Source organism: Talaromyces marneffei, chromosome 4, assembly GCF_009556855.1.
Source record: "Talaromyces marneffei chromosome 4, complete sequence".
Classification (NCBI taxonomy): Eukaryota; Fungi; Ascomycota; class Eurotiomycetes; order Eurotiales; family Trichocomaceae; genus Talaromyces; species Talaromyces marneffei.
In genome coordinates, this window is record NC_072351.1 from 2,342,859 (window position 1) to 2,365,056 (window position 22,198).

The 22,198-nt window shown below is 46.3% G+C and overlaps 10 protein-coding genes across 10 annotated transcripts; 3 read left to right on the forward strand and 7 right to left on the reverse strand.

Moving 5' to 3' along the window:
• Positions 1-891: 891 nt before the first annotated feature.
• Positions 892-2,037, forward strand: EYB26_005885 (uncharacterized protein; the record flags this gene model as incomplete). Its single annotated transcript, XM_054265162.1, has 1 exon — positions 892-2,037. The coding sequence occupies one exon, from the start codon at positions 892-894 to the stop codon at positions 2,035-2,037; it is 1,146 nt and encodes a 381-aa protein (XP_054121137.1).
• Positions 2,038-2,470: 433 nt separating this feature from the next.
• Positions 2,471-3,617, reverse strand: EYB26_005886 (uncharacterized protein; the record flags this gene model as incomplete). The annotated part of the gene is made up of 4 exons (XM_054265163.1): positions 2,471-2,723; positions 2,774-2,937; positions 2,985-3,493; positions 3,581-3,617. 4 exons carry the CDS (start codon positions 3,615-3,617, stop codon positions 2,471-2,473), a joined length of 963 nt encoding a protein of 320 aa, XP_054121138.1.
• A 692-nt stretch (positions 3,618-4,309) lies between these two features.
• EYB26_005887 (uncharacterized protein) lies at positions 4,310-5,414 on the forward strand (the record flags this gene model as incomplete). The annotated part of the gene is made up of 2 exons (XM_054265164.1): positions 4,310-4,616; positions 4,672-5,414. 2 exons carry the CDS (start codon positions 4,310-4,312, stop codon positions 5,412-5,414), a joined length of 1,050 nt encoding a protein of 349 aa, XP_054121139.1.
• A 246-nt stretch (positions 5,415-5,660) lies between these two features.
• On the reverse strand, positions 5,661-7,405 carry EYB26_005888 (uncharacterized protein; the record flags this gene model as incomplete). The annotated part of the gene is made up of 2 exons (XM_054265165.1): positions 5,661-6,768; positions 6,831-7,405. 2 exons carry the CDS (start codon positions 7,403-7,405, stop codon positions 5,661-5,663), a joined length of 1,683 nt encoding a protein of 560 aa, XP_054121140.1.
• A 353-nt stretch (positions 7,406-7,758) lies between these two features.
• EYB26_005889 (uncharacterized protein) lies at positions 7,759-9,176 on the reverse strand (the record flags this gene model as incomplete). The annotated part of the gene is made up of 2 exons (XM_054265166.1): positions 7,759-8,765; positions 8,819-9,176. 2 exons carry the CDS (start codon positions 9,174-9,176, stop codon positions 7,759-7,761), a joined length of 1,365 nt encoding a protein of 454 aa, XP_054121141.1.
• A 440-nt stretch (positions 9,177-9,616) lies between these two features.
• Positions 9,617-10,903, reverse strand: EYB26_005890 (uncharacterized protein; the record flags this gene model as incomplete). The annotated part of the gene is made up of 2 exons (XM_054265167.1): positions 9,617-10,465; positions 10,529-10,903. The coding sequence occupies 2 exons, from the start codon at positions 10,901-10,903 to the stop codon at positions 9,617-9,619; spliced, it is 1,224 nt and encodes a 407-aa protein (XP_054121142.1).
• A 1,132-nt stretch (positions 10,904-12,035) lies between these two features.
• Positions 12,036-17,194, reverse strand: EYB26_005891 (uncharacterized protein; the record flags this gene model as incomplete). The annotated part of the gene is made up of 14 exons (XM_054265168.1): positions 12,036-12,227; positions 12,283-12,327; positions 12,382-13,125; positions 13,171-13,422; positions 13,472-14,033; positions 14,082-14,159; positions 14,213-14,876; positions 14,923-14,970; positions 15,024-15,148; positions 15,201-15,299; positions 15,346-15,468; positions 15,521-16,424; positions 16,478-16,649; positions 16,697-17,194. The coding sequence occupies 14 exons, from the start codon at positions 17,192-17,194 to the stop codon at positions 12,036-12,038; spliced, it is 4,506 nt and encodes a 1,501-aa protein (XP_054121143.1).
• Positions 17,195-18,089: 895 nt separating this feature from the next.
• On the reverse strand, positions 18,090-19,037 carry EYB26_005892 (uncharacterized protein; the record flags this gene model as incomplete). The annotated part of the gene is made up of 2 exons (XM_054265169.1): positions 18,090-18,912; positions 18,961-19,037. The coding sequence occupies 2 exons, from the start codon at positions 19,035-19,037 to the stop codon at positions 18,090-18,092; spliced, it is 900 nt and encodes a 299-aa protein (XP_054121144.1).
• Positions 19,038-19,832: 795 nt separating this feature from the next.
• On the reverse strand, positions 19,833-20,440 carry EYB26_005893 (uncharacterized protein; the record flags this gene model as incomplete). The annotated part of the gene is made up of 3 exons (XM_054265170.1): positions 19,833-20,013; positions 20,073-20,103; positions 20,425-20,440. The coding sequence occupies 3 exons, from the start codon at positions 20,438-20,440 to the stop codon at positions 19,833-19,835; spliced, it is 228 nt and encodes a 75-aa protein (XP_054121145.1).
• Positions 20,441-21,261: 821 nt separating this feature from the next.
• Positions 21,262-22,161, forward strand: EYB26_005894 (uncharacterized protein; the record flags this gene model as incomplete). Its single annotated transcript, XM_054265171.1, has 1 exon — positions 21,262-22,161. One exon carries the CDS (start codon positions 21,262-21,264, stop codon positions 22,159-22,161), a length of 900 nt encoding a protein of 299 aa, XP_054121146.1.
• Positions 22,162-22,198: the final 37 nt, after the last annotated feature.

A 22,198-nucleotide genomic window follows, 5' to 3' on the forward strand; every position in this document is an offset into this window, starting at 1 on the left:
AAGAGGAGAAGCAGAACTAAAAGCCCCCTGGAGCGAATCGAGCGATCCATTGGTCGAGGGTTGCCCCCAAGGTACTCACCCATAACCAAGCCCTAAGCCCTAAGCGCGCCCTCTTATCCTCTCTGGTATATCACTGCAACTTAATGTCTTCTTCCTAGGGAAAAGGTCTACATATTATTTTCGAACCGTTGCCTATGAAAATATAGGGCATGAGAAACACGACAGGTTCTATTAGGCTTTAGGGGTTCTTAGAAGAATACCCAGCTTCTGAGACTCCGTAGCTGTAGACAACAGCTGGATGGAATTCCCGTGAGGTCGTGATGCATGGTCTTTTGGGCTTGATTAGAGAAGTCGAGCGTAGGAATATACAATTGGGTAGGCAATGATTGGATTCGGATTAGATATCACGTCCCTTTAGCTTGCGTGCGTCGTGAATTCTGATGCGCCTCCGTTTGGCGAAGGGTACCCCATCCACAACGTTTCCATTATCATCACTCAAGCTGCATGTCCACACATACCTGTCAGGGAGACCGTGGGGAGTTGGATGATGGAGAACGAATAGCAGACACAAATACTGCACCACGGCCAAAGATATAGAATAAAGGACTTGAATTGTTTTGACTGAGGGATAAGTGAGCCGGGCGTCGTTTGAATCTTACTGGCTACCGACAGAGATAGAATTCCAGCGCTTCGAATCAGCCAATCATGAGTAGCTAAGTGTTTTGATCGTTTGCAAGTTACAGCTATTTGCCCAGCTCTCTGAGTATTCATGTATCTCCCTGTTTATTGCTCGAGTTCATACAAACCGCATGAGCTGTCACCTTGTCCACATCACCTGAAAGCGTATACTAAGTAAAGAGCTTCGTTTCTCTCGCGATGCTTTCGACCAAGATGGCAGATATCCTGCGCGCAGATCTGGCAGAGATTAGTTCTACAGCTGCAGCATCAATCACCGAGGTCAAACATTTGTCCTCCTACAACTGGATCGAAGCGCCCGAGGCCACGATCGCCGTCCCAGGCAGCCCTGCACTCTGGTCTCCTCCAAAGACACCACAGCGGGTAGCAAAGGACTCTGGCCTCATCTACTCAGCTCAGAACGCAGCTCGTCATCCTGAAAGTCCACTCGAACCACTCTTTCGATCCCTGCACATCACCAACCCTTCATTCGACTTTCAGTCGGTTGATCTCGTGACTGATCGTAATAACATTCGCAAGCTGCTGTCATTCATCAACCCGAGCCTGAGCAAAAATGGACTGGAGCCTTTTACAATCAAGGTAGAAGTTATCAAGGACATTGCAGTCTTCTGTCGTTCAGAGGCTGAGGTTTCGAGGTTCATTGGACCACATGAGTTTGTTGGGTATGGTCACGAATTCGAGAAGGCGTACACTATCGACCAGTGTACCGACAGTACTGGGCATCACAGGATTATTTCATATCAGTTCGGTGGTTTGAAGCTTATCGTTCGGTACGAGACAGACGGCTATGTCGGCAATGAACCAGCAAAGAGCAAAGAAATCGAGGGCGATGACCTCACCTCGCTGATCAAGAATTTGTCTCTTGGCCCAACATCTTCTACTGCATCTCCCGCCGCTGTCAAGTCCAAATTAATGATCAGAAAAGAAGGCAAGCCAGTGCTAATCGAATCAACGCTCGAAATCAAGACACGTACCGCCTACAAACATATTGACATTGAGGAAGTCCTCCCACAACTTTGGGTATCTCAAACCCCCAATCTCGTGCGCGCATATCACAGACAAGGTGTATTCGCCGTACCACAAGTTAAAGATGTCACACTCGAAATCAAGAGATGGGAAGAAAATCGTCAAGCCGATCTCAAAAAGTTGACCGTGTTGATTAAGAGGATCATCAGTGTTGTGAAGGCGAATGGCGGAAGTGGTGTTGTCAAATATGACATTGAACAGGGCGACAAGTTGGTGATTTCGCAATCTGGTGGAAAGAAGTTGTTGCCAGATGATGTCTATTCCAGATTGGGTTGCTGCAAGCTGAAGGAGAGTAAATCAAACCTACCTAAGTAGCAAGCAGAGCTCCTTGCAAGCGAGGTGGTACTGAAGACGGAGTCCGAAGAAATAGTCTATTGCAAGACAAGAGAAACAAACAAGGGGTATGTATTATGTGGATAATTCCATCAATCAACAATATAAAACAGTTTACCCATTCACCAATTTCCATCCATCTCCTACCCGTTGCTTATGCCACATAAAATACTCCCATACGGAACCACACAATGAAGAGACGCCCAGACACAAAAGAAAATGAAAGAAACCGTGTAGGTCAGAAGAAAGAAATAGGGGAGGGATTCGTAGAACGTAACGTGGAATGTAACTCTCGATACCTCTGAGTCTGAAAAACCACGTGATCGATGGTCATATACAGGCGTTTTACACATGCGAGGCGAGAACCAATCCTCAGATGATCGCAAAGATAAGGCATTAAACTGGCATTTCGGTTCTAACGGACACGAGTTCGGCCAGAATAGTATTCGCTGCCTTGTGCGAAGTAGGGGTGAGCGCAGGCTTGCTTGGCTGAGATACGACGCGCTGGATCGTATTCTAGAAGCATTTCAAGAAGCTCTAGACCCGCAGGCTCTAGTCCTGTTACCAGAGGTGTACCCATGTTGCGTCGCCATTTGGGAAATGAAGACTTGAAGTCAGGGAATGAGGAAACACCGGGCCAGGTGTTTTCGTCTGGAGTTCCGAGCAATCTATCCAGGTCAGAATTGCAAGAAAGAGACAAGGAAGGGCCCAAGCTTACCGGAAGATTTTGAAGATCTCATCAATCTCAGAGTCACCCGGGAAGAGCGGTTTGCGAGTACACATCTCGGCGAAAATAGCTCCAACAGACCACATATCGACGCCAGTGGAGTACTGACGTCCACCGAGAAGAATTTCGGGAGATCGGTACCACAATGTTACAACCTATGAAATTAGGCTAAGTTTGGAAATGTAGGTAGATGAGAACTCACCTCGTGTGTGTAGGTGCGCAAAGGAACACCGAACGCTCTGGCAAGACCGAAATCCGCCAATTTAAGGTTACCCTCCCGGTCAATAAGCAAATTCTGTGGCTTCAAATCACGGTGAAGAATTCTGTGGCTATGGCAGTAACGAACGCCTTCCACGAGTTGTGCCATGAATTTCTTGACCATAGCCTCTCCTAGACCGAGCTGGTTCATGTTGATGTGTGATCCATTCGGCAAGGCCTTTCCACGACCACCCTCGCTGACGGGGAGAGCCTCCATGTACTTTTTGAGGTCGAGATCGAGGAACTCGAAAACGAGGTAGAGCTTGTGACCATCTGCGTGCACAATATCGAATAGACGAACGATGTTGGGGTCGTTCATTTCTTTCAGTAGGGAGATTTCTCGGATTGCGGTGCTGGGTACGCCCTCATCTTCGGCTTCGAGACGGATTTTTTTCAGGGCGACGATACGATTGTGGTTGAGGTCTCTTGCCTTGTAGACGACACCGTAGGTACCTATCCAAAGGATAATTAGTATATCAATTATGTTAAGAGGTAAACATCCTTCAGTGAAGACCCAACAATGGGACAAGGGAGGCAGACCCTCTCCGATCTTTTCAATCTTTTCGTAATTCTCCATTTTGGCTGACCAAAGTGACAGCTGGAATTAATCCGAAGGGTATTCTTGACGTAGAAGTAGCAAAGAAAGACTCTCTCTCTCCCAGTGAACGGTACAGACTGCCCGATCGCGTGGCGGTTGTGGGGTTGGTTCCTGTTGGTTAGTATGTCTGAAGAAAGAATTCAACAACCTCAAAAGTTCATCATGAGAGGGTAGTCGAGATAGTTGATCAGTATCAGTATGTACACAATGAAAGACGACGACCAAGGCACTGTCCGTCAACCAATGGATGTGATACGTAGTGGGCTGATTGAAGCCTTGAGAGTCAGTCAAACTATCATAGAGCAGCTAAGCCCAAGCCGGAGTTGGCGTTTTGTACACAAAACAAACAAAAAAAAAGAAAGGGCCCGCGTCGAAGGCGGTGAGCGAGTGAGGGTTACCAGTACATCACGTGATATAGGGCGCTAAAGGCGCTAAAAAAGCTTCTAGAACAAAATATGCGCTTGCCTTTTTCTGTCAAATTGCACAATTCTCTCCAAGAGATTTCAACTACTTTGCTTTTCTTTTCTCGAGATCGCATTCAGAGATCTGAATAGTCCGAGAACAGTGAAAGTGCGATGTGATAGACCAGTCTATCTACTCTCAACCCACACTTGACATACCCATTACCCATTTCCAGAGCGACATCATCATGAACTGGTGGCGGTCCCAGAATGGCAACAATCAAAGGTCTCAACGCCCATGATCGCCCTCCGGAGAGAGTCCGCGAGGTCTACAAGAAATATCTGAAAATCAAGCTACCAGAGATTGACAATGACGAAGACATAGTCGATTTAGAGAAATTGGACGTGGATAATCTGCCAAGTCCGTTTGCGATATCCGGTTTTCTAGATAGTAAAGATCTTCGCCTGGCGTTTAATGAGTTCATGGGCAGGACTGGCAACTCTCTGAGTGAGGGGGACCGTCATGGTGGAGTTCTTATAGAGGATATTCCTATCTTCACGCATAGAAAAGTATCTGGTAAATTAGCACTCTACTCTGTATTCGAGTGACGTGTGACTAAGATGTATCGCAGGTCTTCATATGATCCCATCTCTATACCCGCCAACTGTTCAAAGCAAGTTGCTCGACTTGATGATTCACCGGGATCTCTCGGCCCCAGAACATCAAACGAATCTGCATCTACACTATGACATTGAATATCCTCAAGCCCCTGATCAAAGTCCAATCTCATTCTTTGAAGCTGATCCTACATCTACTTTTGCACCGAAGGACCCTCATGTCCACAAGCCCATTACCATCCAAGCAATGCTAGACAAAAAACTCCGCTGGATCACACTCGGCGGCCAATACAACTGGACAACAAAAGTCTATCCTGAGGGCCAACCGCCCCCTTTCCCCACAGACATCGCACACTTACTACGAGCTGCATTTCCCGAAACAGACGCTCAAGCAGCCATCGTCAACTTCTACTCTGCCAATGATACATTGTCCATGCATCGTGATGTAAGCGAACAATGCGATACTGGCCTTATCAGTGTCAGTTTTGGTTGCGATGCGTTGTTCATGATCAGCCACGACGCCGGGGATGGATGCGAAGTAATTCGACTTCGTTCTGGGGATGCGGTGTACATGTCTGGTCCGTCGAGGTTTGCGTGGCACGGTGTACCCAAAATCATACCGGAGACGTGTCCCGATTGGTTGCGCGATTGGCCAGGATCGAATTATCCTTACTGGCAAGGGTGGATGGGAAGGAAGAGAGTGAATTTGAATGTGAGGCAGATGATGGAGTCGAGGGCCCCTGCAGAACAGATATAAGAATGACGATACGCCGTCTGGACGTTGTTATGAGCTATATCAAGTTTTATTACTGGGTATGTGTTTCACAATGTACATTTCATCTTTCATCCATAATTATTCCCTCCTAATGCAAGTGTAGTTTCGTAAATGCAGGCAAGTCATATCGCTCAGTAAGGTATTGCACTGCATCAAATGTAGACAGCAATTCAAGCAACAGTAAATAAGAAGCAAACGCTCAATAACTTCATTGACATCGCCATGTCCTTAAGAAGGACCATATCGATTGTTATTTGCAGGAACTGAGGTAGACGGCGGATTGCTCGAAGTCAAGAGCGACTGTACGGACGCTGGACTCCATCCCGTGGTATTCCCATTTGCAAGCTGTGGACTGGTCCTGTAATGATCACTCTCACCGCCAACATCTTTCCCAGTCCCGTTCATCAGTCGTTGCCGTTTGGCCGCCTGATGCGTATTGTATGTACTTTGATGCGCTGCAGCATCATAAGGTGATGTGTGTTGGGCGGGTATATTTGTCGAGGTCGTTGTCGTTGGCGCAACATATCCGAATGACGGGAACTCGCTGTGGTTTTCGGCGCCTGGAGCATTCAGTTTTGGGCGTATAGTAGACTCTGGAATTGGCTCATCAAGGCCTCTATACGAAGAAGCTCCGACTCGTCCCATGCTTTTGTCGTGCATGACAACGCGCTTCCATTTCGCGACTAGCTGGTCGTAATCCCACCGCGAGGAATCGGGGCTAGTATAGCTGTTATCCATCGCGTCTAGCTCACGGGCTGCATCTCGCGGCAATGGTAGCGTATCTGGTGGAAACAGCGCAAACTCTCGCGGCCATTGGCAGGAGCTTAATCTCTCGTTTTGTGCTCGAAGCTTCTCCGCTTCTTGTTGCACCCTGTTGAGTTGGGCTTCTAGATCTTTTCGCTTCTCTGACTCGCGCACAAAGGCCCTTGTGAGCTCTAATTGCCATGTGTGCTTCTTGACTTCCATAGACAACATCATCCAGTTTTGATAAGCCAAGTCGAGATGTCGCGAACTGATCTCGTCATATTGCTGGGCTGTTGCATTAATCATCTGGGGATCATTAATATGACTGTTCTTTGTTCGACTGCCGGCCTGGTTCTTGTTTGACATTCCTAGCTGTTCATTGCGCCATTTTTCGATATGCGCTTTGAGAGCATGACGGACTAGATCGACCTGGCCCGCACTGGGAGGTTCCAACGGGAACGATGTGCTAGTTGCAAAGGGTTGAGTTGCGAATAGTGCCGGAGGAGGGGGAAGTAGCTTGAGGACGAGCGAGGGAAACGTCTCGGCCTGAACATCGAACTCAAAAGGCGACAGTCGAGGGCGGGTTGTGCTTCTTGAATTACGATTGTTAGCTTCTAATCGTCACATACTATAGCAAAACATGCAGATACTTACGTTGCGGCTTTGATATTATCCAAAACCTCCTGCAAGGCCAATTCCAGAGCTCTGGCAGTATCCGCATCTTTATTCTTCGAGTTTCGACCCGTATAATCCAACGACCCAGGCGAATGAGACACGGGAGCACGCGAAGAATTGGCTACGTCTTGCGAAGTACTCTCGGAAAGATTGTTTATTACGCCCGTAGCATGCCATGAAGGTGTATTGAAAAGAAATCGAGGCCCTTCTCGCGGACGCGCTGGGGGTTCATGGGTGCTACCGCTCGGAGACTCGTTCTGACCTTTGCGCGTGCCTACGTCTGGGCTATCATGTTTGGTGGAGGTGCGCGCTTGTCGCCGGGTTATACTACTGCGGATTCGACGGATTTCCTCGACGTCGTGGATTCCATCGGGCTTTTTCTTGAAGAGGTATTGATCGAGGTGTCGTCCGAGCGAGGATGATGTGAAGGCTTGATGGCAATATTGACATTCTTTGTCCTTCACTGCGGTACCTTTGCCTGCACCTAAAGGTCCGCCATCATCGCCCGCAGCCGAATCTGCGGGACTCTTTGTTTGATCCTCGGTGTCGACCATTTCGCGCGACTTTCACGGCCAGGTGTTGCAGCGTAAACGGTAGCGTAACGAATGAACACAGAATGGCGCAAATGGGTATCTTCTATTGGTCATGCATAGTCAGTAAAACTCTTATTCAGAAAAAGTAGCTCAAATAGAGCTTAAAACCACGTTTCTTGCGATATTCCAGGCCAAATCGAGTAATCTGGGATCTTACGCAAGCCAATGCCGGCCGATCTTCTCGGCGTCCCTCTTGTTTTTACATCACGTGACAAAGCCACGTCTGATTGCCGATCAGCCCCGTCCTTAAATAGACAACATCTTTTCAAGGTTAACTCTATTGAAATGATATTTATATTCAACATTCCACAGTATCAATAGCTCCTAGGGAGATGCAAAACCTTCTCGCTAATATAGTTCAGAATCATCTCGGTACTAACAGGTGTAATACGGGGCACAAAACACTCCCTCAGCCATCGCTCAACATCATATTCCACCGCGTAACCCATACCACCATGCGTCATAACAGCGCGTTCGCACGCTGTATATGCAGCTTCCGCAGCCAGGTATTTGGCACTATTACAAGCCGTTCCAACAGCTTGGGATGAAATCGAGCTGTCAGTTTTGGAAGCATCGTACATGCGCGCTGCATGATATGTGGCCAGTTTCGCGGCTTCAAGTCTCATGTACGCGTCCGCTAGAGGATGAGCGATAGCTTGATTCTTGCCAATTGGCCGCCCGAACACCTGTCGCTCTTTGGCGTACAGCGAGGCCTTTTCCAGGGCAGCATATCCGAGACCAAGAGCTTCTCCAGCGAGTAGACAACGCTCGGCATTCATTCCATGCAGAATGATTTTGAATCCATCGTTTGCCTTGCCGACTAGTGTGTCAGCGGGAATTTCGTAATTATCGAAGAAGACCTCGTTGGCATCGACGGCTCTGCCCCCCATTTTCTTGATCCTTTTCAATTCTAGGCCAGGATTTTTGCGGTCCAGGTTGATAGCGAACATCGACAAACCTTCCGTTGGCCTTTGCGTCTCTTCAAGCGACATCGTTCGCGCGAGCAAGATCATCACAGACGCAACCTGCGAACATGTAATCCAGACCTTCTGACCAGAAACAAGGTACGTATTGTCCGAATTTTTGGTTGCCGTTGTCTTGAGTTTCAACGTATCAAGACCCGTATTTGGCTCCGTCACCCCAAAACATGTGCGCCAGGTACCATTGATGATATTGGGGATTAATTTTTGGACCTGCTCTTTTGTACCGAATTTTGCTAGTGGTTGGGTTGCGTAGACATTGGCGTGTATGGACTGTGCGCCTGCCATACCTGCCCCGGACTGGCTGATGGTCTGCATCATCAATGTAGCCTCGGATATTCCTTCAAAAGTCAACATTATGTTTGAGTGGAGTGGTAGTTGTAGATACTCATACCTAATCCCGACCCACCGAGCTCTTCAGGCAAGGCTATACCCAGCCATCCATCTTTGGCAAGTGCAGCATGGAATTCCTTGGGATCTCGCTCCTCTTGATCACATTCCCGCCAGTAAGATGACGGGAACTGAGAGCAGACTTGCGACACTGCTTCGCGGACAGTGAGTTGTTTCTCGGTGAATCCGGATAGATCCATTAATTCGCGGAGTGGGTTTGATGTTGCGAAGACGCGTATTGCATTTTTGGTCTTCCATAATTGACTCGTAAAACCGGTCTGCTTATGGTGCCGTAACGTGTGAGATGCTGATGATGAGAGAATGCGCTGAGAGAGTATAGTTGCGTGAGAAGACGAAATCATGGTATGAAGCGTTGCGAGAAGAGGTCAGTAGTACGTACACTAGTAGTACTCGTGCACAACAGGAACAACAAACAAATTGACAACACGGCAACGAAAAGCCCTTATTGCTTCTTGCAAGGGTAGTTCTTAATCAATCGTGTATTCCAAGTGTAGTCGTTTAAGACATGGTCATGTAGCCGATTGTTATTGTAGAAGCCGAATTCCCCACGTTTAATCTTGATTATCCTCGGCTTTATTAACCCTACCTATACTCTTAGGTATGCATAAGAACAACTCGAATTGCCGGCGATCGTTGCTAATGTAAGACGATATAGGCATGAAGTAACCTTGGAATTTCGAAATTAATTGCACGCCAGAAGTAAATAAATTGAATGGGTATCAAATCCGTACAAGCATAAAGCAGAAAAACGCCATCCATAGCCACCCACCATGAAAAACAATCAACCAAAATGAGTCTGCCACCACCCCTTCTTCCACGACCCCCTAAACCTATGATTCACGCACGCCCGCGAACTCTCAAACCCCTCCGAACCACTATGTCTCTGCCCATTGCCCCAAGCATTAACCGGCAGCACACAAATACCGCCGAGCGACCCTTCGTGGACCGCTTCAACATCATCAACACAAAGAGGCTCGTTGATTCTATGAAACGGGGCCCAGGTCACTCTCCTCTCCGTTTCACCCGTAACATGGGAGACGGGAAGAGGATCGATGCCCGCATCTTTTTCCATGGATACATTCATCAACCTGTGCGTGGGCGGCAGTGTTGTGGACAGGACATCCAGAACAGCGTCTGTGACGACATCAGGTCCCGAGATGCCCAATATCGTACTCTCGCTGTACCCAAGGAAGTAACTCGCGAGTCGTTCATTGTGCTGCTTCGTATGCGCCATGACCCGCGTAACAATCTCTCGAAGCACGGGACTAAATCGTCGTGGCGCGTACATCGTATATTGTAGGAACCCATATCGTCTCGTCCAGTGCCATTCGCGCATCCCACGCTCAGAAACGTAGGGTTCATCGAGCTCAATGCCAACTACCAGCGAAATGTTACCCAACTCTTGATTATTCGAGAAGAAAAGAGGTCGCAGATCAGGACATCCCTTGATGGGTCGAGCGGGGAAGACGTCGATGTCCGCGTAGAAGCCGCCGTAGTACCACAGCAGAAGATAGCGGAGAAGGTCGGTGCGAAGGACGTAGTAAGGGTATGAATGGTAGATCTGCGCAATCTCTGGTACGGTAGATAAAACGTTGTCGATGAAGTCAAGTGCTTTTTCGTCTGTCATTAACTTCCCCCTTGAACGTTAGCCATATTCGATCTAGACTTTTGAGGGGATATTGAACAGGCCTACAGAGTACGTCCACACTCTATTCTGCCGCTCCAACGCCTTGGAATCATCCCCTCTCTGCTCTTCATCCCTTGCAATCTGCCAAATCCGTTCTTCAGCCAGCGTATTCCCGCCATTTCCAGCTAATACGTCTCTCTCAATACCCTGCAAAGCATTCGATATTCTGTGTTCATACTCAAAGTCAGGATTATTGCGAAAGTGTGAACGATACCAGAATCGCGGTCTGGTGTCGTTATCGTCTATTTTGCGGAGGGTTGCGTTGGTGTGAAGAGAAAAGATAGGTTGGACGATGAACACCACGATCCCAATTGAGAGCCACAGTAAGATGCGACGCGGTTTCAGGAGAAATGAAAACAACAGCCGTGTTTGGGGATTCATGGCGACATTGGACATCAGATCTTTGGAAATGTGGAATTGGAGGCCGTCAGTTGAATGCGATAACTAGTTAACTAGTTAACTTAAACGAGAGACAGTGGTATGTCATGTTGTCTGACAGAAGGATCACAATAATGTATGTAGGAAGGAGTAAGTATACTAACTACTATATCACGGGTAAATAGTCCACACGGGTACCTCAGTGACCCGGCTATCTTATTTCCTACACAAATTAGCCACTTTCAGCACCGTAATATCTCAACAGATTTACATACAAACGATATCTAAAATTTGAATGGCTTATATTATAGATAAGGTAGTGAGTGTATATATAGATTTAAAAGCTTCTAAGATAATAGGAACCCGCTCGTAATTGAAATTAGAGAAATTACTAGCGTGAATTCTAATACTACCTCAAGGAATACTTGGATAGGAATTCTCGCAATTGGTATTATCAATAACTACGAGACATAGTAATATATATCTAAGATCAAAGATATCATTTGTATACAAATTCGTTGAGATATTAAGGAGCTGAAAATAGCGAATTTGTGTGTGATTGACAGGTGGCTTCTCTTCCTTGGTCGTTTGATATGAGACTTTGTATCACCGGCGCATCCACTTGTTGATACGATAAGCCCCGGGGTTTCACAAATCTTACAAGCCCCAATTGCCTACTCGGGTAACTCCACACCCGACCTTTTGTTTCTCGCCAAGATCTTCAGCCTCACAGGATCTTCATTGGCGTGTTTCAGAATAACTACCAACCAATAATATACCCTCTATATACCCCATAAAGGGTTGGCAAATATAATAAGATTTTTTTGCCGGTGCTTAATGCTTGTGCGAACAACGACATATGTGCTACAGTAAATCGATTGGTAGGCTCGCAACATGAGATAATGTCCTCACAGAAAGATGCTGTACTATATATGATAAATTGCTATTAATATGATTCTCATAATCTTACATTTCAAAATCAAGCTAGAACTATTTGTCACAGTGCGTAGATGCCCGTCGTGATTCTATGGCGTATCTCTATATAAATTGCAGATGCATGACGCTAATCATATCTACCTAGATAATTTACAAATCCCCGTCTTACATATATAACTCACAGTTAACTAGTTATTACCTACTCATTAGAAGTAGCTGAGCCCAGTCTACTCTTCCCAGTCATTCCACTAGTCGAGTTATGTTTCGATTTGCTGCTGCTCTTCGCCTTTCGTACACTCAGTACCTTTAGGTCTTGGGCACCGTGGAGATAGAACCATGATAATGCGAATACGACGAAGAAATTGAAGAGGATGAATGCCCAGAAAATGCCCTGACAAACAAGTTAGTTAAGATATAATTGATGCGAAGGAATAAGGCAAGCTTACAAAATTGCGCCACTTATTTGAGTAGTACACGTTGAGGCTGGCAGCCTGTTATGATATCGTCAGCTCATGAAATCTTCCATGAGGAAATCTTGGACGTACAAACCGATCACCAGTCCCATATGCACAGAACGAGCATATCCCATCCCCCGAATCGGTTACATACCCACCAGCCTCAGCAGTAAAAGCACTCGTGTAGTTCTGACAAGTCGAGCCTGGTGGAGGCGTAAACCTAGCCTCCTCACGAGAAACACATTTCACCGGCTGATCATGCACTAAAACACCCAAGAGTGCTTCGAGTAAATAATGGAATGGCGTAAGCCAGTACATCCATGCTTTCCAGAAACTGGGCAGCCCCGGATAAGGAACCACGACACCACAGAATGAGATCACAAAGGTGAAGAAGGCTGGTATCATGAGTGATGCGAAGAGTTCGTTGGGCGACAGAGCGGCAATGAATTGACCGAATCCGATGTAGTAGAGCTCGAAGAGGAGGATCATGATGTATGTAAATCCAGAAGTGAATGAGTCTCGAGGGTATCCGATGCCCCAGTACCAGCAGTTGTAGTAGATTGAGCCTGCTATGATTGAGTACGGTATCTCAGGTAAGATAGCGCTGACAACGAAGGCTGGCCACGAGTATATTTTTGCCTTGGCTTCGCGCGATTCGTACAGATTTCGGAAATGGAGGAATCGTGGTTGGAGTTGCTGGATGAGTGGAGGCGAAATTGTCAGAGTCATGAATACGGAGAAGAGTCTTGACTGCATGTCAATATAACTATGTCCAAGTTTCCAGAATGTGAATGTATTGAAAAGACCGGTGAATATGTGAAGCATGAATTTTCCCTTGAAAAGTCAGCAAAAGTTATCAAAAATAAATAAGTGGCATACCAGAATATACTCCGGCGACCGCCAGTATGCCACGAACGAACGTTTTGTAGTCGTCATCATCTGCATCCATACAGACATAGCATATTCTCTATCATCCTTGGTTTCCTGACTTGTCTTTTCGTTTCGCCTCGAGTTGATAAATTCTTCAATTTCTCTCGTGCGAGTGCCGTGTTCTTCAGAGTTGGCCCAAATATCTCCCCAGTCTTTGCCTTTGTAATCCGGATTACCAGCTCCAATGACTTCCAGCATGTACTATTTATAGTAAGCATACTTGATCATACATATGGACGAGTTTACGTACCTCTGCAGGATTCGCATCCATTTGACACTTCTTCCCACCATTGCGCTCAAAGTAATCTATCAAAGTGTGTGAGTCTGAACCTAATTCTCCATGATATACCACACGACCCCCACTCTTCAGCAACAACAAATCATCAAACTGCTCAAACAGCACTGCAGATGGCTGATGGATAGTACACAATACAGCTTGGCCTGCATCTGCGAGGCGGCGAAGAAAGCGCACAATGTTGTACGCCGCAAGTGAGTCTAAGCCAGATGTTGGTTCATCGAGGAACAAAAGCAGCTCGGGCTTACTTGCCAGCTCGACTGCAATTGTGAGGCGCTTGCGTTGTTCCTGGTTCAGTCCTGAGCCTCCGGAACCTACAGTTGCACCTGCTATTGGTCGCATCTCCAATAGATCGATGATTTTCTCGCAGTAGTCGTACTTTTCTTGTAAAGGAACCTCACGCGGTTGTCGCAGTATGGCAGAAAACCTTAATGATTCGCGAACGGTAGCTGTAGGTTCATGAACGTCCATTTGTTCTGCAAATCCTGTTGCTCTCTGGAAACTTTTGGGTAGTTCTCTGAATAATTGTTAGATGCAGTCAGTTCATGATTCAATGCGAACATACCGGCCGTTGACCAAGAAGTCTCCTGTAACGACCCCGGTGTTAACCCTCCGTGCAAGGACGTTGAGAAGAGTGGTTTTTCTATAGATTATCGTCAGATCTTGTCATCCCGAATGGACATTGACGACACCTACCCAGAACCAGAAGCACCCATCATCGCAGTCAGTCGACCAGGCCTAATATAACCCTGAACCTCATCCAGAAGCCTCTTCTGACCTTCCTTTACCTGAATGTCATAATTTACATGTTGCCAAGTAAATATAGCCGTGTTCTTTGCAATGCCTTCAACACTTTTTTCCCCATCAGCAGAGTCTTGTTCTGTGTTACAGTTCTTTTGGGCTTGTACACCAGCTTCCTCGTCTCCAGGATTGGTCTTGTTCTTAAGAGCATCATCGACATCCCTTGGTGCTTGACCTCTTTTGAAAACAGTCACAGAACTGCCTCCTTTGTTCGGCTTTTGCAACTCCATTCCAATCATGGTCAAGACGACAAAGAAGATAAGCCATGAAATTATGATGCCAAAATTGCGCCATAAGTGAGATCGCGAGTATGTGTATGCTGTCTCAATGTAGTTGCTTCCCTGCACAACTATCTGATCCGGCTGACTTCCTTGAAGAAAACAGCTTTGATGTTGAGGAGATACATCTGAACCCTCAGGAACCAGACTAGGTGCTACACATTCGATCTTGAGATTGTAAAATTCGTTAGCCATAAGAGCTTCAAAGGCATATTGAACTGGATTGATCCATATCAGCCATTTGAGCCAGGGGTGCATTTTCCAAGGAGGAATGAGGTAGCCTATATACTGTTAGTATATTCGGTGATGGGTTACGCAAGTCCGTACCTGTGTAGACAACCAAAGCTTGCAAGGAAACTCCAGTTATTCTAGTGGCTGTTATCAATTAGTCTACATCGCAATAAAGAGACATGGCCCATGTCGCATACCAACATCAAGAGAGGGGCACAAAGCACCAATAGCCCGAAAGAAGGAGTAAATAGTCATGGTCAACACAAATATAATCAAAAGATTGATGAAGAATTGCGACGGCGTCCGTGATAGACCCGACATGCTACGCGTGTTAGTCCATTTGACACCAGCATAGTTAGAACTAATGTACACACAAGTAGGCAATGAGATCGAATATAATGACTTGAACAGCGATAAGTGGCATGTCAACTACCACTTGAGCCAAGGCATACGCCGATGGTCGATAGAACGAACTTGCTGTTGTCAGTACAGCATTTAGAAACCACATGCGTCACTCACAATGCCTTATGCTTTAACAGAATTGGTCGATTTTGAAACGCTGCAGTGAGTTCGGCAAGAGCAAGAAGGGAGTTCAAAAGGAGAATATAGAACATGACACCACCGCGGGGGAATACGCCGGAGCTGTGTAGAATTCGTATCAATTCATTCTGGAACGCCGTGGATATGATCTTACCTTGTAGGCTGAAGATTGTAGAAAAGACTTCCAACAATCAATGCTTGAAACAGAATCATACCCCATTTGCCATACAATGACCGTGGATCTCCTAACATGACAAGAAACTGTCTCCTGGTGAGAGCCAGAACCTGCTGGTGAAAAGACAATGTAAAATTCCTTTGTTTGATCGTACTCCGGGCAGCCTTACGCTCCTCTTCTTGCTTTGCTAGCTCCTGCTCAAACTCACGAACATCCTTCAGAGCAGTCTGGTGTAAGTCGCTCTTCAAGTAGATACTTTCAAACTCCTCTGCAGTTCGTGGGATTCGATCCGCCCAGCTGGATTTGATACGTCTAGCATGGGGATCGCTGACAGAAGTCAAAAAGTCTGGAGTTGTCCAGCGTGGAGGACACTCAAACCCGAGGTTCTCAAAGTACGCCTTTGCTTTGTCAATTGGACCATAATATGCGCATCGACCTTCTTCAATCAACACGACTTTGTCAAAGAGTTTATACAGACTCTCGGCTGCCTGGTACAGGGCTACCAAAGTCGAGACCTGGGCCATGTTCGTCAAACTGCGTAAACTCTGGACATACTCCAGCGCCGTGCTTGCATCAAGTCCCTTGGTGGAGTTATCCCAGCATTGCGTACTTGCTTTTGTGATCATTGCCTCGGCAATAGAAACTCGTTTCTTCTCGCCTCCGGAAATACCGTGAATAAACTCGTTGCCTACTTTGGTGTCCATGGTATGCTCTATCCAGAAGAGTTTGGTAATGGCGCTGAGAAAGGACTTCTGATACTCCCTTCGACTTTCTCCTTGGTTTCGGGATTCTTTGCCTGGAGTTCTGGTTTGGAGGGCAAAATTGAGAGTTTGCTTGACGGTGAGGGTAGCGTAATGTAGGTCATCTTCGGGATTATACGAGACTGTAGGGAATTAGAATAAATAGATGATCCAATATTAAAAAAAATAGATCAACCTTCAGAACGATAGTTCTTCGCCATGGTCCGTGGATCTGTCCCTCCATATGAAAGCTCCCCTTCGATAGCTTCGTATCCAGCTCGCTGGTTCCCAATCACCTTCAAAAAAGTCGAGCAGCCTGACCCGGGTCTTCCAAGGACCAGAAGCAACTCCCCAGGTCGTGCGCAGCCCTTCCAAACGTCAGACAGAACCTACCAGATGCAGAAGGACAACTTACCGTAAAATCATGCAAAATAGTTTTGACAGGCACATTCGTCCCCACCTCTCTCCTCCCCTTCGTAAGTAAACTCTTAATCCGCCTAGGTAATCCCAAAAACAAATCGCCCACAGTAGGCTGCAACACGGCGCCCAACCCAGCACCTTTGACAGTCAAGCTTTTCCATAGAACGCCCGAATGTCTTGATTTCTCTTCTTCGGAGTGTTCTTTTCTTTCGTGACCAAACATGCGCGACATTAAACGCTCGATTTCGACCCAGTCTTCGTTTATCTGGTCCCTGCCAGACGATGAGTTGGTGGTGTGTCGTCTCGCTAGGGAGTTGTCTTCGGTTTCATCTTCGTCCTCGCCGTCGTGTACTTGAGCGTGTTCATCTTGGTTTCTTGGATGAGACGTGCCGGAGCAGATGGGCGCTAATTCGGTTTCTTCTGAAATGGCGTCATTGTTTGTATTCACAGAGCGCGAGCGGTGGTCATGCAGCTCTGTGTTGGAGGTGGCCATGTCGACGGCTGGCGAATAGTTATATTCGCCTAAAGATGATCCAAGAGCCATTAACATGAAAGAGCAGAAAATGTAAATTTTTATTCTTCTAGGGATATAAGTAGAAGGGTATCAAAACGATCAAAACGAACTGAAGGAGGAACAACCGACCACATGGGAGTGACGTAATTACCATCTACACAGAAGGGACGGAGATAACAACAATAATACAGGAGAGAATAAACTACCATGAGCATGGTCCAGGGAACATCTAATGACTGGACGGGCGAAACATGGACGGAAAATCTGGAGTATCACGCGTTTGGACAGACCACATGCAGTGATTCGCTCGATTCGCGGTCTTCTTTGGGGACCGTTCCACTATACATGCTTTCTCGTACAGTGTATACTCTAATACCGTGGTTGTTTCTTGATGGGCTAACTGAGTCACATGAGAATTAGGAAAAATTAAAAAGACGAGCTGGAGCGGGCCTTATGGTCACATTCAAGGATTGTCGTTTAATATTGTGTTCATGGTGATATCATTTGTTTGAGTCCTACACACCCAGGCATTCGGATGCCTCGGATCAGATACACTGTGTTTGACCACGAGGCAATGTTCTAGATCTACCACGTTCTGATCCAGATCTTAATATTAGATGGAGTATAAAGGAGAAACCTGATTGATGGCTGGGCTCCATGGATTTATGTGAGGTCTAGTGAGGATACCCTAATATCTACCTCGGTTCCGGCCAATCAGAATGCGCATCTCACAGTTGATCAAAACATCAAGTACACAATCCAGCCAGAAACAAGTCCAGTGTTGATGCATTGTCTATTCCAAGTTTCAAGAACGACTGCATACTCCAATCCCATTTTCCTGCCGAGACAAGTTCGAAAGTGCAAGAAAGCTAGATCAAGGCTTAAGAACCTCCTTCTTAAAATGCAGCATCTCAACCCCCTCGAGACGACCATGCAACATCAACGCCTCTTTATTGATACTCCTCTGGATAGCGCCCATCTGAGCATCCAAATCCACCAAACTCAGCGCAACCCTACCCGCGCGTTCACGAAACCCACGCATCACCAATTTCACATGTTCGTCTGTTGGCTGTCCATAGTAATAAGGGTCCGGAATCTGCAGTTTTTCCAAGAACTGGTAGAGTTCCGATAGCTTGTCGACTTGTTGCTCATACTCTTTCAAAATAATGGAAATGTACTGCAGATTATCCAACGCGATACCGTCGTACATCTTCAACCGGCCGATTACAGGCCAGCAGTCGGTGGGCCCAGATTCAACGAGCACCTCCGACAGCCGTCCCAAACCAATAAACTCCCAATACCCGCGAAAGTAAATGGTCGTGTCTTGGTAATTGGGCTTACGGAGTAAATCTGCCATACCTGCGCCTGCATACAGTTTTCGGATCCTAGTGGCGTGCGTGACTTCCTCTTCGTCTTCGGCCTGGTATAGGCCAAACCAGATTCTGCGCCAGAGGGTTTTGACGCGGTTTTCGAAGTAAAGGGATAGTTCGGCGTATTGCTCGGTGGTGTATTGGTGGGGGGTCGGGATGTAGGTTGTTGGGTAAGGGCAGGGAGTGCACAGTTTAGCTTTGACTGTGGTGGTAACATCGAAGGGAGCCTCCTTGATGGCTGATGGTTGATTGATGCAAGAAGTTTCTTGCACAAGCTTTTGGATGGAAGAAACTTGTTTTGTGTTGAATTTATGGAGACTTTGAGTCCTGGGGCACATCAGTTATCACTCATCTTCAGTCCATGAGGTATCCTACCTCTGAGATCTCTTTGGTGCATATGCAGTCCTTATTGAAGGCATCACAAACTTTGAGATGCTTTTTATGGGATACATCTTGATAACCATCAGCCCAAACAAGGGTGGTCAGAATCCACCAGACTGATGTGTCTGGCAAGAAGGGAAGAAAAGATCATGGATGCCGTTGGTTTTCCACGGCAAAGCTATCTCTCTCATCACCTCGTCAGATAACAATAACATTGCAGGCCCTGTGAAACTTTGACAACAAAGACCAACAGAACTTCCCATCACAGCAGAATCAATGACTTGTGCTAACCTGATTTGTAGAGACAGGCAGTCCAACAATGTGTCAAAGACATTGAATCGACATTGGCTGCCACAAACGCAGGAAATATGAAGCAATTCAAAGCAACATCCCGTGGAGTCCGTCTCGTATCTACAAAAATCGACCTATAGAAGATAGGAAGCAGTCTTTTGAAAGTTCGGCATAGATCATAATATTGCCTAATCACGTTGGCAAGTACATACATGTGTAATCATACATTCAGGAATATAAACAAAAAAAAATAAAAAAAACCACAGTATAAACATATCTCATCAGGATAACTCGTACATTCAATCAGCCTCCAGAATATCCAAGGGCGGTAAGTATTTTCAAAACGGAAAACTCCAAACTCCACGTGCAGCCATTATGTTCCGGTAGAATCGGCGGCAATCATCAATCAGTCGGTAGTAGCGGTGTATTTTTGTCCAATGTCGAAGGGGTATATCAATATGTAGGTCGTTGGGCATGAGTATGTAGTAAATCGTAACCTCAATAGGCGTAGTCATATGTATGGGAAGGAAAAAGGAAATCATCACAAGATCGAAAACGTAGGAGATGATTTACTCTCACTCCTCTTCATCACCAACCCTCTTCCTCGAGAAGAAGAGGACATGGTTCTGCATTGCGTAGATGACGAATCCGACAGCGGCCAGGAGGACGAAGAGGAGGATGACGATGAGGGCGATGACGTCGTTTTGTTGCATTTTTGCGTTTCTCTCTTTTCTCTGCTGTGCGTTTTTTTGTATACTGTGATAGATGTTAGTCTCTTGTGGGACATGTGTAACTTTTTTGGACTGTTGACATACCTAGTGGGTATCGATAAGAGCGTTATCTTAGCTTATCGCGAGGAATGTGGAGATTGCGCCCGACTTTTCAATGTCAAAGGACCTTGGTATTTGTATATATGTACGGATGTGTGTATATTGAACAATATGCCCAGATTGTATATAGACGTGATATGTAAAGAACAGAAAAGTTAGTCAACTTCAGCAACGAAGAAGAGATGTATATATTCTGATTCTGAAGCCACCCACCCAGCCATTTCTTTCCTGAAGGAGAGGCTGGGCTGCCTGACCGCGATTCTCGATTGTGATTGGCTGTTAGGTCAAGAATAATACCAAAAGGGCTTAGCGTGCGGGAGCTAGCTGGCAGACCCACCAAAGGTGCCAGCCATCTCGATTTGGCCAATCAGATCGCTGAATTGTGGAAATGTTCCTGATTTGTGATTTCCTGTCTGGGTAAGCTTTAGAGATACTTGTTTTATGTAGTTATATTTCGAGTTATCAGATAATCATGGAGAGATGAGACGAGAAATGGTCAGCATCAATCTGTCGAGGTCATCTCTTTGTTTGACATTTCCTATTACCAAGAAAGAGTCCATAAGATCTAACTACAAAGTAACCCTTTGTCATCCCACAACGTAACAGGTAACAGACGACCATCAAAGATGATGGCAAAAGACTATTATCTAGATATAAGACCACTTGAAGCACCAACAATGACAGACCGATCTCTCTTTTGAGATGATTTGACTCAGACAGTGTTTGTTCGTCAGAAGGTCTAAGAATGATTGTTCTCTGTTTTGGAATGAATCACTGTCTAAGTCCTTCTTATTGTCTGTTATAAGACTTACTATTAGTATATTGCGGGTGGACCTCGCAATGGAAATTGTTGCCTTGCTTAGGTTTGTGTTTGGTGGCTCTTTGAGTCCTGGTTTGGATAGATGATAAAGCAGAGGTGATTGACAATCAGTGTGTCGTGGGGGTAAGAAGAATAGCAAGAAAGGGTTCTGTGAGGTCCCATGTCTGGTATAAGATATTGTATTTCTCTGCTCATTCTTTTCCATTGACGTCAAGGAAACGGATCAGTCAGTCAGGTAACTAATCAGGCTGTCAAACAGTCAGACACATCAGTCAGACACATCAGTTATACTCACTCCAAGTTGACGTTTCCTACAACTACTCCCAACTCCCAAAGACCTCAAAGACATTCAAGATGCCAATCCTCCCACACATCGAGCAAGGCCCTCGCAAGGCCGACAGAACTCTCTGGCGAATATTGCCATCGTCATCCTCTTCCTCCTCATCACCACCGTCCTCTCAGTCATCATCAGAGACACCAACGTCACCCCCGCCATCTCCCCGCTCACCAATCTCTTACTTTGACCCCTTTGAACAACCCAAATCACCCATGCTATGGACATGGACCTGCCACATCTGCAACCGCAGCTGGCGCGTAGGCACAACCAGCCGTTGCTTGAACTGCAGTCATCGCATGTGCATGCCTGAAGAGCCACAATCCCCATCATCAAAAGGCAGAAAAGCCAACCTAATCGATTCTTCTCCACTTCAACCTTTATCTTCTTTACTATCCGCTGAACTATCCGCTGAACTATCCGCCGAAAACCCCAATACCCGTCGGCCAATGCTCCCCCTCAAACACGGCGCAGATCAATATCGTCATCGATACAATCAACAACTCAAACGACAATTTCGAAGATCAAGGATTCGACATGATAAAAGACGGAAGATAAAATATTGCCGCAGCCAGTTTGATTATAATGGGTGGCAGGATTGGAATGAGTGGAGGAGGGATGTTAAGGAGTTCAATAAATTGAGGAGGGGATACGAGAATGGCGAGTCGAATGATGATGACGACACGAACGAAGGTACACTGGATCGTGAAGAAGACGAGAAAGATGATGAGGTGGAAACGTTCAAGCTGGTTCCAGCGACCGGTCGGTTACATGTTGTTGCTTCTTCGAGTCCACCTGCTTCTAAGAAAAAAGTGCAGGGGTGGAATTGTTGGGATGATTGCGATTTTCCGTCTCATTGCATTCATGCGCGGAACGAAAGGAAAAGGCGGGAAGCTTCGCTCAATCAAAGGCTTTTGTGATACACCCTTTTCAGCGTTGGCGTTAGGATATTGGCTT